Source organism: Musca domestica, unplaced genomic scaffold, assembly GCF_030504385.1.
Source record: "Musca domestica strain aabys unplaced genomic scaffold, Musca_domestica.polishedcontigs.V.1.1 29, whole genome shotgun sequence".
Lineage (NCBI taxonomy): Eukaryota > Metazoa > Arthropoda > Insecta > Diptera > Muscidae > Musca > Musca domestica.
This window is the reverse complement of record NW_026712296.1, coordinates 3,678,558-3,693,458: the sequence shown is the minus strand read 5'-3', so window position 1 is coordinate 3,693,458 and position 14,901 is coordinate 3,678,558. Positions and strand designations below refer to the sequence as shown.

The 14,901-nt window shown below is 42.1% G+C and overlaps 1 protein-coding gene across 1 annotated transcript in view; it reads right to left on the bottom strand.

Moving 5' to 3' along the window:
• LOC101899878 (titin) overlaps positions 1 to 14,901 on the bottom strand; it is a 139,111-nt gene that overhangs the window by 4,612 nt on the left and 119,598 nt on the right. Inside the window, exons 29-38 of the mRNA XM_059124487.1 lie at positions 8,650 to 14,466; positions 8,301 to 8,342; positions 7,985 to 8,236; positions 6,903 to 7,862; positions 5,112 to 6,779; positions 4,903 to 5,044; positions 3,808 to 4,829; positions 3,435 to 3,740; positions 333 to 437; positions 66 to 260 (exon numbers count right to left, since the gene is read on the bottom strand). Coding sequence (XP_058980470.1) covers positions 66 to 260; positions 333 to 437; positions 3,435 to 3,740; positions 3,808 to 4,829; positions 4,903 to 5,044; positions 5,112 to 6,779; positions 6,903 to 7,862; positions 7,985 to 8,236; positions 8,301 to 8,342; positions 8,650 to 14,466 — 10,509 coding nt within the window. The remainder of the gene's footprint in view (positions 1 to 65; positions 261 to 332; positions 438 to 3,434; positions 3,741 to 3,807; positions 4,830 to 4,902; positions 5,045 to 5,111; positions 6,780 to 6,902; positions 7,863 to 7,984; positions 8,237 to 8,300; positions 8,343 to 8,649; positions 14,467 to 14,901) is intronic.

The window sequence follows — 14,901 nt, the reverse complement described above, 5'->3', positions numbered from 1 at the left end:
CGAATTTGCAAATCCTGCACATACACATTCTATATGCAAGCGCATGTGTGTGTGAAAATACTTACTTGCATGTGTCTTCAAGGCTACAATATCGGTCACCGCTGGTGCACCCACACCAGCAACATTTTCAGCCGATACTCTAAACCAGTATTCGGATTTCTCTTTCAAATTATCTACAGTGTATTGGAAACAATTTGCATCCAAACTTATGACTTGTGCCCAAGTGGTTGATGTGGCGGATCGTTTTTCAACAATATAACCTGCAAGGAGTGGAGTGGGACAACATTATGGTGTCGTTTCTAAAAGACATAAATTGTGACAATTCGCCTTACCGGTTATTTCAGAACCACCATTGTGCGCAGGTGATTCCCAGTCAAGTGTTACACTTCTATTTGTTATATCTGGGCATCTGAGATTGCGAGGAGGTGAAGGAGGAGCTGTGGGAGGTTTACAAAAATAAAAATCGAAATGTCATAAAACTGTTCATGGATACGACAGGCTCTTGAATCCTTTGCATACATACCGATGTTTTCATCTGCGCAAGCGTGTTTTTTTAAGCATTTTGGTTAGCGGCAGGCAAGGCGTTAGTTAGTGTAAAAAAACAATAATAATAATAATAAATCAATAATAATAGCAAAGCGTATATGCATGAAAGTATATTATAGAGGGCCTTCTTAATTTGTTGCAAAATATAAATTCTAATTAAGTTAATTCCCATAGGCCCGTTCTTATATCTTTTCTTTATAGTCCACTTTTGTTATCCCTTACTTTAGGAAATCGGGTTTTCATTATTACATCTTTCCGTTAAAATAAGTGATTTTTTACAGAGATATGGCAAGCTATCCGCAAAAGTAACTAATAGTCGTCTTCATTTTCGTTTAAAAATAATAAACGAAACAAATTTGTAATTAATTTCGTGAAATAAATTTATAATTCAGTTCTTCAATATAAAATAAACGACCGGCGTTATCCATTCTTTTATTTAAATAAATTTTGCTGTTGTTGCCATACTATCAATATAAAATATGGCAACATGAATTCAGTACACTTTACGCTTAAAGATAAAGGAAAGATGGTCTGACCTTTTGCTTTTCGGACAGTTCATACTTAAATGAAACTTGTAATATAACGACAAACGATTCATGTGTCCAACAACATATTTTTTTACCTATCGGAAAGATGTCATAACCGGCCATAGGATTTCAATATAATTACATCAATGTTATGTTATCTTTTTTGACCAAATATCCCTGTTATAGAGGGCATATCTAAAATCTATGGCATAGCACAATTACCAAGGTAACCTCATGCAATCAAACGATAACATTTTTTTATTTGAGTCCACAAATTAGCAAATATAAATTTTGTGGTTCTTCCTTAAATATGAGCATACAGCTGGCAAGAAATTTAAATTTATTTCCGACCAAATATTTTTTCATTTTCTCGCCTTTTACAGGGTACGAAAATCATGAATGGTTGATGGTTCATGGCCCAATTATAAGGTCTTCCTTCGAACGAATTAATCTAAAAACAGCTGTTATTTTATCAGATGAAATGTCAAAATTCATGCTTGAGGAGAAAATAAATATTTTCACATATACAAAAGAATTTTGTGGCGAATATGTTTGTTGTCAATTTTTTGACAACCAGATTGGAAAATGTATATAAAACAGCACTGCTGCATGGTACAAGAATACAGGTAGATGCATCAACTTTTAGGAACATTGACATTTCAAATATTTTTTTTTTTTTTCAAGAAAGTAGACTTTTATAAGTATTCTTATACGACACCAATCGGAGGCTTTGTTATGATATTTATTTTTCTACAATTTTTAAAAAATTGAATAATTTTTCATTCAAAATTTTCAATTGTAAAATTGGTTCGACTGTTCATTGTCCCAGCAGCTTTGTTGATGCGACTACCTTTATCCTTCTACAATGCGCTGCTGCGAGAAAAAAACCAAGTAATTGTGAAAATCTGTACTCTATTTTTACAATATAAATAAGATAACCCAATATTGCGTTTAAGAAATGGAATAACGTAGTGCCATAATCCCTCATCTTAAATTCGAAGTAATACTTATGTGCTTCAGTGTGGGCCGGTATTCTGGGACAGCGATAGGCAATTATCTATATTTGTTTCCGGATTTTACCACATGCTCCATGTTGAAGTGGTTCGAACACACCTGTGTAAACTTCACTTAAAAAAATGGCCAAATAAATATTTTTGCACAACAGTAAAAATTGTCGTTTGTTTCGGTTGCAGCGAATTCAAATTTAATTGACAGACCATTTGGTAATCAGCTGAGCTGGAATTTTGAATTTGTTTTCAAAGCAACATTTTGCGGCAGCTAGGGCAACCAAGATCAACAATAATACTGGTAGAATATTATCATCCCGAATTTCTGTCGAATTAGCCTAAATTTCATTGCAGAAAATTTATGATCGTTTTATGCAGAATCCATATATCAGGTATTGTGAAGGTTTTGATCATTAAAGACTAACTTAAAATAAAACGTCATTCGGGGACTACTACAGCAAAGAATATGTTTTCTTAAGACGAAGGGTTTCAAATCTCTATTTTTATATGTTTAAGATTAAGACAAAATCAAATGAAATTCATCTTCCTAAGATATGGAAGATATAACTGTTTTTACGTGCCTAGGTATGCCTTCAATAATTGATTATTTATTATTTTTTTTGTAAAATATGCTACTCGCCATACGTAAATATATGAGATATGAAAATGGCATGGTCGAGTAATTCAGTGCGCAAATGAGTCTACTTCTATTGTTTTGCCATGACAGAAGAATACAGGTAGTCGCATCGACACAGCTGTTGGAACAAGGTTCTGTCAAACCAATTTTGAAATTGAAAATTTGGAATGAAAAATTATTCAAATTTTAAAAAAATTGTTTAAAAATGGATATCATAAAAACCTCCGATTGGTGTCGTACAAAAAACATATAAAAATCTATTTGTTTTTGAAAAAAATTGACATATTAATTTTCCCAAGCGTTAATGCGTCTACCTGTATTCTTCTACCATGTGTTTTGCAATGAATCTATAGGTGAATTTTTGGCAATTTTTTTTCGGGCATATCAGATGAATTCGCCTGCATATGTTAAAATGTATCCCACACGACAAATATTATTTGTCGGATAAAGTCGCAATGTCGCCTGTAAAATGCACATAGTCAGAGGGTCAGACGGACAAATGGATATACATTAATTGAATTAGATTAAGTTTCTATAAAGATCTCTGGCTAAATGTCACCTAGATTGAAGGAAAATTTAAGCTTATGGGCTGCATTTGTTTTGATCCTGTCCAAATTGTTTCAAAATGTATAAAACCTTCTTCAGACTATCTCTTCGAAGCAAATCATATTTTGTTAAATGCAAAAGCTAAGCGGACATAAATACTCCAGTACATACTTATTTTACGTTGGACCACAATCTTTTCATCCGTCTCAAGAGCCTCACTCGTGCCAACTTCATTCTTGGCATATATTCTGAACGTGTAGGCTTTGTTCTTGATAACGTTTGTTATGCGAATGTTTGGTGTATTGCCATTTGTACTGCCAAATAGTCTATATTCTTTCTCTTGGAATTCCTTGATTTCGACAATGTATTCAATAATCTTGGAACCGCCATCGCTTTCAGGCACTTCCCATGACAATGTAAACGATGTGTCATTCATGCCCGAAACATCAATGGGTTTTCTGGGTGGTGATGGTTTTTCTGAAATAAGGATAACATATTTTAGTGGGAGTTTCAACTTTTGGTCGCAGTGCGAGTGCTTGCATACCTTTCCTTGTCAATATAACAGTCTCACTTTCGGTGGGTTCAGATTCGCCGATTGGATTGACGGCAACTATTCTGAAACGGTATTCAACATCTGTGGAGAGTTTTTGTACCGTATGCGACGTTATGTCCTTCTCGAATTCGGACACCTTCATCCAGACCTTCTTTTGCAATTCACATTTCTCCAGAATGTATTTGGTTATTTCCATACCACCATCATCTGCAGGCGGCGTCCATTCCAGTTTGACGGAATCCTTCTTAGTTTCCTTAATGTCCAATGTCTGGGGCCGGCTAGGCTTGTCGATAACTTGAACTACACATTCAGCACTGCTGGAGCCACTCTCATTTTCGGCCACAACCTTATAACGGCCTGAATCCTCACGTGTCAACTGTTCCACACTTAGTGTGGTTGTAGTTTCGGTTGTCTCAATGGTTTGACGTTTGGTCTTCTTAATTGTCGTGGTCTCCTTGTACCAGGTAATCTTGGGTTGAGGATAACCACGAATTGTGGCTGGAATGGTTAAGTTTGTATTTGTGCGTAGTTTCTGTGCCAAATATTTGTCTTCGACTTCAACGGAAGGCTTCTCTCTGATTATGAGGCGGCAAGAGGTTTCCACACTGCCGACTTCATTGGTAGCCACACATGTGTATTCAGCTTCCGATTCGGGGGTAGTGTTCTTAATGGTGCACTTGGCAACGCGATTTTCATACACGGTTGTTGTGGTGGTGGTCTCTTCAATGACCTTGCCATTCTTCTTCCAAACCACCTTGGGTTCGGGTACACCACCAAACACACAAGAAAGTGTAACCTCTTTGTTGAGTTCTGTGGTTGTGTCTTGCAACGGTTCCTGGACTGTGGGCTTTTCCTTTTTAACTTGGGCCATAAGACGTATGGGTGGTGACAGGGGCGAGGGTGGCGATGGACCAACTTCATTGACGGCAATCGTGCGGAACACATATTCAGTGTCCACTATCAATTTGCTCAACGTGAAAGTGGTATCCTTAATTTTACGTACCTCAGTCCATCTGTAAGTTGAAGTTAAACAAGTGGTTACAGGCATCCTTTTCAAAGAGGTTTGGCTTTCAGCCAACAACTTACTTTTCAGTCTTGACATCTTTGTATTCCAAAATATATTCTTGAATTTCAGCATTACCATCATCCTCGGGTGCCTTCCAATACAAGGTAATGGAATCATGCATTACTTCCAATGCTTGTGGAGTGCCAGGAGCCTTGGGTTTGCCTTTAGAAAAACATATCAAATTTTGATCTCAATAAAATAATTGCAATTTTTATTTTTCGAAACTTACGCATAATAACCAAGTGGAGACTGGCCTCAGCTTCACCCACGGGATTGACCAGTTTGAGGGTGTAGTTGTCCTCGTCCTCTTCGACGACCTTTTTAATGGTCAGCGAGGCTGATTGTTCATCGATGGTTGGTATATGTCGTTTGGATTTGACAATGACCTTCTTCGATGTGCTCCATTCGGCTTCTGGCTGTGGAACACCGGTATATTTCACGGTGAAGGTAACATCTTCGTTCTCCTTAACCTTTATTGTCTGATCCTTGTCCGAAGTGATGATGGGTGCAGTCTTGACCTCTTCCACACACAATTTAGTGTTGGAGGTGACATTGGCCGCTTGACAGCTTATCTCTCCGGCATCTTCGTCGTCGGCATTGTGTATGACCAGACGTCGAACGGTGCCTTCCACAAAGACCTCATGTTTCTTATTTGGTTTTATGGGTTTGCCCTTCTTAAACCAGGTGAGTTCTACGTCAGGCTTGGACAATTCAACTGTGAACTCAGCATCGGCATTCTTGGTGGCCAAGGTGACATCGGGCAGGCGCAGTACAAAGTCAACCAATGGTTCTTCAACTGTGAGTTTGGCCTTCGATGTTTGCTCACCAACTTGCACCGAATATTCGCCCATGTCACTCGGTTTGGCCTTCTTAATGGTGATTGTTTGGTGCTTGCCATCTGTGGAGCTTTGGATGCGTTCAGTGAGTGGCAACTCTTTGCCATCCTTGAACCATTTAACCAATGCATCCTCCTTATCCAATTCCACGGTAAAGGTTGCCGTTTCACCTTCAGTCACCGTTACATCTTCCAATGGCTTAATAATTTCGGGCGGCAATTCAATGACCTTAACCTCACACTTGCAAACTTGATCTTCAAACTTGCAAGAGTATTCGCCGGCATCGTGCTTGGTAGCATCGCGTATAATTAAGCGATGCACCTTGCCATCCTTGATCGAGTCGATGTTCTTCTTCTCTGGTGTGATTTTTTCACCATCCTTGAACCATTGCACCTCGGGTTGGTCAATCGAGATTTCGACTTCCAAAATGGCAGTATCTTTCTCGGTAATCTCACAATCCTCGAGGGGTTTAATGAATTCGGGCTTGCGTTTCAATACCTCGACGGTAGACTCGGTTTCCAATTTCTTGACCTTGCAGACATATTTACCACTATCCTTGAGATTGGTATTCTTTATTACCAGTTTGTGGACCTTGCCCTCATCGACAACGACACGATGATCCATGCCGCTCAACTCCTTGCCATTGAAGAACCATTTAGTGGCGACCACATGCGAGGTTTCACATTCAAGAGTGAGTGATTGGATTTCTTCAATGGTGATCTTCGATTTAAGTTTCTTGGTGAAGGTGACCTTGTCAACTTCGACGATAACGCGTGCACCGTGTGAGGTCTTACCCAATGGATTGCTGGCAATACATTTATAGTCGCCCGAATCCACCTCAGGGTTGGCATTCTTTATGGTCAACTCAATGTTTTCCCCATCATAGCGCTGCTGTATCCGGTCATCGGGTTGCAGGGGACTATTGTTGAAGAGCCATGCGACTTCGGGTACTGGGTTGCCAGATACCTTAGCCACAAGGCGTATGGTGCTCTTGGGCTTAACGATTTGCTCCTCGAAGCGTTCAACAAAGAATGGAGGTTCTCCATTGTCGCTGGGTGGTTCTGTAATGATAATGGAATAAAATGCATGGATTATTGTAGCCCCCTAGAATTCAAATCGATAAAGAGTAAAAAGCAGCACATTCTTAGCATAAAAACATGAAAACTTCGCCGCTAGGGCAATACCTTCGATTGTCAGGTTGGCTGTCGTCTCTACACTTCCCAGAGGATTTTCAGCCTTAACTGTGTATTCGCCAGCCTCTTCACATTTGGGCGAAATCAAAGTCAAGGTGTGAACGCCATTTTCAGATTTAATGTCACCCTTCTTCACAGGCTTGCCGTTACGGTACCAGGTAACCTTTGGAGCTGGGTTGCCTACAATCTGAGTGGTCAGGACGACGCTTTCACCCTCACGAATAACCATATTGCGCAACGGTTCTAAAATGTGGGGCGCTTCCTTGTCCTTGGTGCGCACCTTTAGTTTGATTGGTAGTCTGGCTTCGCCCTCCCGATTGGTAGCAATGACCTCATAGGTACCTTCTTGTGACTTCTTGACCTTCTTAATGTGCACCACGGTACAGTACATGTGCATGTCGGATTCCGTAACGACGGTAACATTCTTGATGACTTTCGAATCGATCTCCTCATCATTGTAGGTCCATACAATATCCGGTTCGGGTACAGCGACCAGACGGCATTCCAAGACCACATCCGAATCTTCGTCCACATATTGGGCCTTAGGTTTACGTGAGAATGTTGGTGGTATGCCTTCGAGAATGTCGGCCAAGGACGATTCTCGCGAGATGCTCTTGCGTTCAGAGGCGTTTTCGGAGACAACCGTTTCTACCGTCACCTCCGTTGTTGTTGACGTGAAGCCGGCCACGTTTTTGGCAACACAAGTGTATTTGCCAGCATCTTCGGCAAACACCTGACTTATGACCAAGGTAGCCACATTGTCATCGTCGTAGAATATTTGGAAGTCCTGTGATGGTTTGATCACGGCCGTCTCTCGGAACCATGTGATCTGGGGACGAGGCACACCCTCGACCTTGCACTCCAATTGAATGGTGTAACCTTCCGGTGTGTGTATGGGTTGTAACTGTTGGATGAACTTGGGCGCAATTGGTTTCTCTTCGGGTCCAGGTCCTATTTTTGCAGCAGAGAGAGGGGGGAAATGACAAAGAAACATGGGGAAGAGAGGTTAACATCACATGGACAATCACTCTGACGACACATTCACCGTGTGACATTATCGCGACAATACTTACTTTCAAATACGGGTAGCTTGTCAATTTTCTCGTGCAGTTTCTTTTGCACATATTGAACATATTCGTTGGGCTCCATGAGGTATTGAGCTGGTACCCAGCCTTCTTCTTCGGTTGTGCTCTTCTTGACAAACCACCATTCGGAACTGTGGCGACCAATAACATAGACCTTTTCGCCTTCAACCAGGTTGATGGCCTCATCGGTATCGGCAATGTAGGTGCAAATGGAGAACATAACATTCTCCTCACCGGATTCTAAGGCGGGGAAGGAAAGACGGATTAATATACATTCGAAAACATTTTGGGGTTAACCACTTACCATCGACATCCATAACACGGGTAATATTCAAAGAAGCTCCCTCTGCGAAATGGAGAAAAACAAAGAGGCTTATTAAACTACACTCGAAGCAAAAAGAGTTCGTATTAAAACATAAAAATGTTGGAAAAAGACTCGTTTAGATGTACATGTTAGACAGATGAGGGCGTCAGATACACAGAACAGGTCGTTACACAGTTTTACCTGGGCTTTTCATTTTTGCTTTTGTAATATTCTGTTATCATATAAGCGAATCGAGATGATGCTAAATTCTTTTGTTTGAAACTCTCGAAAGAAAGTTTAAAAATAGAATGAGGTCCAGACAGTTGCAATTCAATTATCGAATACTCACCTTCGTTGTAGACCTGGGCGACGAGCTTCTTTTTCTTCTTCAACGTGAAGGTGTCTTCTTCATAGGTTACCGAATCACTCTTGGGACGGGCAAAGCCAATCAAGACCTGCTCTTCATCTTCGTTGTGGATGGAATATCTGGGTTTGGACGATACCTTCTTCTTTCTCTTAATATCGACTTCGTCGAGTGGCAGTTCTTCGACTTGATACGCGTCGGCTTCTTCGTCGAAGATGTCCTCCTCAATGTCGGTGTCGTCGTGGATCTCTTCAATGATCACAGCATTGCCATCGTCGTAGTCCTTCATTATCTTAATGCTGGCCTCGCCCGCTTCCTCGCCGTATGTCTTCTTAATCGGTTTCTTCAGCTTGATCTTGCTGCCCATGGAAATTTCTTCTTCGGCATAGGAATCCAAAGCAATATTGAATTCTTGATCAACTTCTTCGGTGGTCTTCTTGGGTTTCTTGGGACGCAAGGTGACGGTTTCTACACCAGTGAATTCTGGAATTTCTTCCTTCTTCTTAGGTTCCTTCTTAATTGTGAATTCTTGTTCTTCCTCTTCGGTGACTTGTTGAGGCTTTGGCTTGGGTTTGGACTTGGGTTTTATTACAACTTCATCGATTTCCTCCACTTCCTCCTGCACCTCTTCCACTTCGGGTTTCTGTACAATGTGGAGCTCAGCGGCCGCCTCATCATGAGTTGGAGGTTTCTTTGGCCGCTTCTTAACAACGGTTGCCTCTTCACTGACACCAGCATCCACCTGTTTTGGTTTCTTCAAGGCCAAGCTGACTTCCTCCTCAGAATGCTCTTCGTACGTAGGCTCGAAGGGTTTGGATGGCTTTCTTCGTTTCACCAGGGCCTCTTCAATGATTTCCTCTTCTTCGATTTCTATCGGCCTTTCTACAACAGCTTCCTTTTTAATGACGAGTTCGTCTGAAGCTTCCTCTAGCGGTTTCACAGGCTTCTTCTTCTTCTTAAGTTGGACAGTCTCTTCCGAGGTTTCTTCTTGGGCTATTGGTTTTTCCATTGGCAATTTTACTTCAAGTGCAAAGTCTTCTTCCTCGACCTTGGGTGTCTTCTTGGGTTTCAATGTAACCTGTGTTACCTCCTCTTCTACCTCTTCGGTCTTGGCCTTTGGTCTCTTGAGTACAACATCTCCTTCGTCAATTTCTTCCACTTGTACGGGTTTCTTGGGCTTCTTTTTAACCACTGCCACCTCTTCAATTTCTTCAACAACCTCTGGCTCGGGAGCAACTTCTTCAATTACCTGTACCTTAAGTTCGGCGGCAGCTTCCTCTTTAGGCTTGGGTTTAGATTTCTTCTTAACCACAGCGGTTTCTTCCGGCACCTGTTCTTCCTTGGGTTGAGGTTTTAATGTAACCTCCACTTCAGGTTCTTCTGTAACCTCTGGCTTAGGAACTTTAGGCTTTTTGGCTACTGTAACTTCTTCTTCGACCACCTCTTCCTTTGGAGCTTCTTCTGGTTCAGTTTCAATGACACCGAATTTGTATTCCTTGTGCTTCACTTCCTTGACTTCACTTTCGGTGATCTCAACTACTTTGGGCACTTCTTCTACCACTTGAGGCTTTTCTTCGATTTCTTCCACTTCTTCAATGACATGAACCTCCTCGGTTTGTGGTACTTCTTCCTCCACCTTTACGGTTTGCTCCACTGCCACTTCTTCAGTTTTCTTTGGTTTCTTGGTCTTCTTTTTAATGCTAACCTCCTCGGAAACTTCTTGAGTAGGTTTTTTGGTTACCAATGTTACCTGCTCCTCTGGCTCTTCTTTGAGGCTTGGCTTCTTCTTTGGCAATTGGAAAACTTCCTCTGGTGTTTCGTCGACCTTTTCGGGTTCAGTTTCTTTCACAGAGAATCCATAGGTTACTGGGGCCTCTTCAACAACTTCTTCGACCTTGGGCAGTTCTTTAATTTCCTCTTCTTCAACGATTTCGACAATTTGAGGTTGTTCGTCGGGCTGTTCTTCGACTACAGTCACCTTAAGTTCAGCCTGCGCTTCTTCGATGACAGGCTTTTTGGGTTTCTTTTTAATGACCGTTGTCTCCTCAACATCCTCGACTGGTTTTTGTTGAGGAGCAAGAACCACTTGCTCTTCGGGTTCTTCGGGTACTTCAGTGACCTTCGGTTTCTTTCTGCGTATGACTTTCACCTCTTGCTGCTCCTCTTCTTCGGTTACAAACTGTGGTGATTCTTCAATAATTCTAACCTTGTGTTCGGGGTACTCTTCAATAACCTCTTCGACCTTGGGCAACTCCTTAATCTCCTCTTCTTCGACGATTTCTACAACCTCGGGCTTCTCTTCGGGGGATTCTTCGACCACAGTGACCTTGAGTTCAGCTTGAGCTTCTTCGACGACAGGCTTTTTGGGTTTCTTTTTAACTATCTTAGTTTCTTCGACATCCTCGACTGGCTTTTGAGGTGCCAGGACCACCTGCTCTTCGGGCTCTTCTGTAGCCTTTGGTTTCTTTCTGCGGATTACTTTCACCTCCTGTTGCTCCTCTTCTTCGGTTATAAATTGTGGGGTTTCTTCGAGGATCTTTACCTTGTGTTCAGGATATTGCTCTTCAGGTTTTTCTTCTGCGGGAACTTCTTCCACGGGTTGCTCTTCCACAACTTCGGCTGGTTTCTGAACGACTTCTTCCACCACTTTAATGGCGTGCTCTTTGGGTACTTCCTCTTTGGGCTTCTTCGTCTTCTTTTTAACCGTTTTAGTTTCTTCCTGAATAGGCTCTTCAGTGGGTACTGTGGTAACTACCTTGACTTCTTCCACGGGAGCCTCTTCCTTAGGTACTGACTTCTCACGAGGCTTAGGCACTTCGGGAATCTCCTCAACCTTTTCTTCTTTCGGCACTTGAGACTCCTTAACCTTAAATTTGTACTCTTTAGGCTTCTCCGCGGGTTTCTCCTCAACAATAGTTGTGACTTCGGCAACTTCTTCCACCACTTCCTCTTGCTCAACAGGGGCTTCCTCGGTAACCGTTACCTTAAGCTCAGCTGCTGCTTCTTCCTTGGGCTTCTTCTTTGTCTTCTTGGTTTTGATGCGAGCTTCTTCGGTAACTTCTTCGATGGGTTTGCTTTCGGTGAGAACAAATTCTGCATCTGGTTCTTCCGCGGGTTTCTCCACAACCTTTTTGGGTTTAATGGCAACCTCAACAACCTGTGGTTCTTCTTCTTCTTGAACCACCTGTTCTTCGGATACCTTTATCTTGAATTCTTGTGGCTGTTCCTCGACCGGTTTATGTTCGATTACTTCCACCGGTTTGGGTTCTTCTTCCACAATTTCCTCTTCGACAGGTTTCTCCTCTGTTTCGGTGATCTTTACCTCCAATTGAGTCGATTCCTCTTCTACCTTCTTTGGTTTCTTGGGTTTCTTGGCCTTCAATTTCGTTTCAACTTCGATCTGCTCGACGGGTTTAGGTTCGGTTAATGAAACGGAAGCTTCAAACTCTTCATGGAGTTCAACCGGTCTCTTGGGTTTCACAGAGAACTGCACTTCTTCGGGTTGTTCTTCTTCGACAGCCACTGGTTTTTCGGCCTCTGTTTCAATAGTCTTGATTTCATAACTGGGGAATACTTCAGCTACCTTCTTTGGTTTTGGCTTGGGTTTGGGTTTTTCTTCGACCACCTCCTCAACTACTTCTGGAACTGGTTCCACAGCTTCGGTTTCCTTGACAGTTATATCATAAACTTGTGGTTTTGGCTCTTCGACCGTTTCTTCAATTGGTTCCTCAACGACGACCTCCTCAATAGGTTTCTCCTCAGGTGCCTCGTGTTTAATCTCGACATTGGCCTCCTCCTCTGTAGTAACCTTCTTCTTTGGTTTCTTCTTCTTAACTACCTGTTCTTCAACTGTTTCTTCCTGCTTGGGCTGTTCTACAGTTTCAACAATGGTTACTTCTTCAGATATTGGTTGAGGTTCAGGTTTCTTCACTTCGAAGGTTACCTCTTCTGAAGGTTCTTCTTCAACAACTGGCTCAGGTTGAGGTTCTTCAACAGTATATTCATACTCTTCGGGTACAGTTGGCTTAACTTTCTTTCTGCGAATGACAGTCTTCTCCTCGACCAGTTCCTCGACAGTAACTTGTTTTTCGTCGGTATCTACGACACGCACCTTGTACGCCTCTGGAACCTCTTCAGGCTCAATGACAGTGGTGGTTATCTTGTATTCCGTGGGAATTTCTTCGGGCTCCTTTGGCTGGTCAACCTCCTCTTCGACAACCTTAACCTCCTCTTGAGGTTTTTCTTTGGGCACCTTCTTTTTGATTTTAACTTTGTCGACCTTTTCTTCGATAGGCTTCTCCTCTTGTACAATTTCTTCCTGGACGGCTACCTCGAACTCAGGTTGCGGTTTCTCTTCGACAACTTCTGCCTGCTTTGGTTTTTCCTTCTTGGTTTTGGGCTTTTTGGGTTTCTCTTCCTTGACTTCAACAACAGGCGATGGTGATTTTTCTTTAGGCTGCTCCTCAGGAACCATTTTTACTGGTAGTTCGACTGGAGTTTCGGGCACTTCCTCTTTCCTGACAGGCTTTAATTTTACCTCAGCTGTGGGTTCCTCTTCGGGTTTACTTTCTGGGATACGGAATTTAACCGCTTCCTCTGGTTGTTCTTCTGGTTCCTTTGGTTTGCCGGGCACAATTTCAGTGACATTCATTTCTTGTTCTGGCTTTGGCTTGGGTTTCGACTTGGGCTTGGTTTTGGGTACCTTCTTGTCCTTCTTGGGAGCTTCGGGGAATTCCAATGGTTCCAGTACCTCCTTAGGGTGTTCAATGTCCTCAAATTCAAGAGGTTCAAGTGGCTTCATTTCATACTTGGGCTCTTCAGGTTGAGGTTCTTCCTCCTTCACAACTACTTTGTGTTTCTTTATGGTCTTTTCTTCCAAGACTTCTTCTTCGGGTTTGGGCTTTTGTGGAATTTTCTTAAGACTAACAGATTCTGGTTGTTCCTCCTCCAGTGGCTTCTTTTTGCCCTTGCCAAGTTTAAGCTTAACCTCTTCGGGTTTTTCTTCCACCTTGGACGGCTTTTCGGGTTTCTTGTAGGGTTCCTTGGCCTCCGGCTCTTCTTCGCTGCTGACATACTTTTCGTATTTCTCCAATTCGACCTTTTCCAGGTCGTCCTTGATCTTCTTCAACTTTTTGACCTTGCGTGGCTTGAATTTCAGTAGTTCTTCGGCTTCTTCAATGTTGCGCGATAGCTCACCAACTTCCTTGACAGCACCGATTTCCGTTATCACTGGTTTCAGAAGCTCTGGTGGATATTGAACCATGACCATGCGACTCTTTAGCTTGAAGGCGGGAAGTTGTACGGTTTGCTCCTCAACTGGGCGTTCCTTGCGTTTCGATGGTTTCAATTTAATCATTTGCGGAACCTCAGCGGCGTCGACTATGACCACCTTCTTGGGCTTTTGATCGCGGCGCACGATTTTGATGGGTTCCAATAATTCAGCTTCAGGCTTGATCTTCTTGGGCTTTTCAAATTCAATCTTTTCGAACTTCTCCAGTTCGGTCTTTTCGATTTCTTGTTCCAAGAGTTTTTGAATAATGGCATCATGGTCTTCGGTCTTTTTGCGTATAACCTTCTTTTTGGTCTTCTTCGGCTTGCCGGCATCTTCCGGTGTTTCGTCCTCCTTTGTTTCTTCAACCACCTCTTCAATAACTTCGATGGGATGTGATTCGTCCTTATCTTCGGGGTATTCCTCAATAGTGCGGATTTGATGTATCACATCTTCGACCGGCTCCTCCTTCTCTTCGGGTAACTCCTCAATAACGTTGATGGCATAGTCTTGATGAACAATTGGAGCTTCACCTAAATTTACAACAAATTTCAAAATTAGCAGAGTTAATTCGCAAAGGCCAGTAGGGGCGTACGCGCTGGCGTGTTTAAAGAAAATAATGGAAGAGATTTGAACAACTTATTTACATTGAGAGTAAATGTGGACAGTGAGAGACAGAGAGAGTGAGAGCAAGGGTTACTGTAAGAGATAAACAAATAGTGGAAAAGGAGTGGTACAAAGAGAGGGGAAAGCAAGTTCGCTTCTTTGCCGAAAATGCAGTTGTTCTGTCCTAAGCTTCATTTTAGCAGGAGGTTTGCGTTTCAGGTGTCCTCCTGGTTTATTGACATTCTCGATAGTGTCTGAATGTTCTATATAATTAAATTCTATAACTAATTTACCTTGCCAATTTAGTAAGGTTAGTATTTTTTTTTTTCAATTTTCAAATTAAATTTTGGTTATGTTCCAGA